Source organism: Perkinsus marinus (genome assembly GCF_000006405.1).
Source record: "Perkinsus marinus ATCC 50983 genomic scaffold scf_1104296943662, whole genome shotgun sequence".
Taxonomy (NCBI): domain Eukaryota; phylum Perkinsozoa; order Perkinsida; family Perkinsidae; genus Perkinsus; species Perkinsus marinus.
Genome location: NW_003211730.1, coordinates 1 through 1,282, shown reverse-complemented (window position 1 = coordinate 1,282; position 1,282 = coordinate 1). Strand labels below are relative to the sequence as shown.

At 40.2% G+C, this 1,282-nt stretch overlaps 1 protein-coding gene across 1 annotated transcript; it reads left to right on the top strand.

Annotated features, from left to right (window-relative positions):
* Positions 1-428: 428 nt before the first annotated feature.
* Positions 429-1,178, top strand: Pmar_PMAR002592 (ubiquitin, putative; the record flags this gene model as incomplete). The annotated part of the gene is made up of 4 exons (XM_002781025.1): positions 429-524; positions 741-803; positions 966-1,094; positions 1,140-1,178. The coding sequence occupies 4 exons, from the start codon at positions 429-431 to the stop codon at positions 1,176-1,178; spliced, it is 327 nt and encodes a 108-aa protein (XP_002781071.1).
* Positions 1,179-1,282: the final 104 nt, after the last annotated feature.

Below are 1,282 nucleotides of genomic sequence, written 5' to 3'. Positions count from 1 at the left end.
ACTCGTTTTACGCGAAGTGGTGAAAAACGCGATATTCGCGGTGATATGCAGTAGTCGTGGAACATGTTTTTCACTAGTGTTTTTCATATTACTAGGGTGAAACTCCAATATTATATTTATACTACCGCTGTTGGGTTCATGTAGTTCATTAGTATATTAATTTCTCCATTTTGTATAGATGAGTCGGGCGAAGCGGAGCGTTGACTGTTAAGTAATTATGAATCATAATTTATGATTGATTTCGTTTAAGTGTGTGTTACGTGAAAGTCTTATATAATGGAGTTTCACCCGTTTTACGTGAAGTGGCGTAAAACTGTGTGAAAAACGCGAAATATGTGTTTCACTAGTGTTTTTCATATCACTAGGGTGGAACTCGAATATTGGCTCTGAAAATTGTCAGAATAATTGAATTATTTCCCCTCATCACAATGTCCGACAGCCCTGCTGAAAATCATAACGGTGAGCAACAAGAACAACACGAGAACAAGGAGCAAGGAGAGCAGCCTCAGAGTCTGCAGTTGAAGGTAATCTCATTTCGAATTTTCAAAATTTTCTCCATTGTTATCAAACTCTGGAGAATGTTATTTCTCAAAACTAGTTAGTATATTCAGTTTATTGGAGTTTCACAGCCCGTTTTACGTGGAGTGGCGTAAAACTCCGTGAAAAACGCGATATTCGTGGTGATATGCAGTAGTCGTGATATGTGTTTTTCATATCACTAGGGTGAATCTCTATTGCAGGTTAAGAATGCCGAGGGGAAAGAAGTGATGTTCAAGTTAAAACGTGGAACTCCTTTACGCAAGGTAATATGAATCGACTGCTTTCGTGTTGGAGGAATATGTGTTTGCTTTCCTCAACTGAGCTCAGTAATTGTAGAATGTCATATATGAATTTGGGTCAACATGAAATTTCTTCAAAATTTTCATCCTTGTGTATATTCCCCCCCCACTGATATGATTGGTCAGTTGATGGACGCCTACTGTACGAGGGAAGGACTGCCTTCTGACGGTGTGAGGTTCCTCTATGATGGTGAGAGAATTAATCGTGATAACACTCCTCAGGAGTTGGATATGCAGGATCAGGATGAGATTGATGTACGGTATTGCACTTCATATCCGAATGACGCTGCTCGTCCTCAGGCTCTTGTGGAGCAGACAGGTGGTTGCAGTCTCTTGTAAGTGATTGAGTTGCCGTCCAAATCGAAGCGGCATTCTGACTTGATAACATATGTTGTGTTAATGAGGTTCGGGACAGAGTAAATTGTACTTGCAACTGTAGCAAG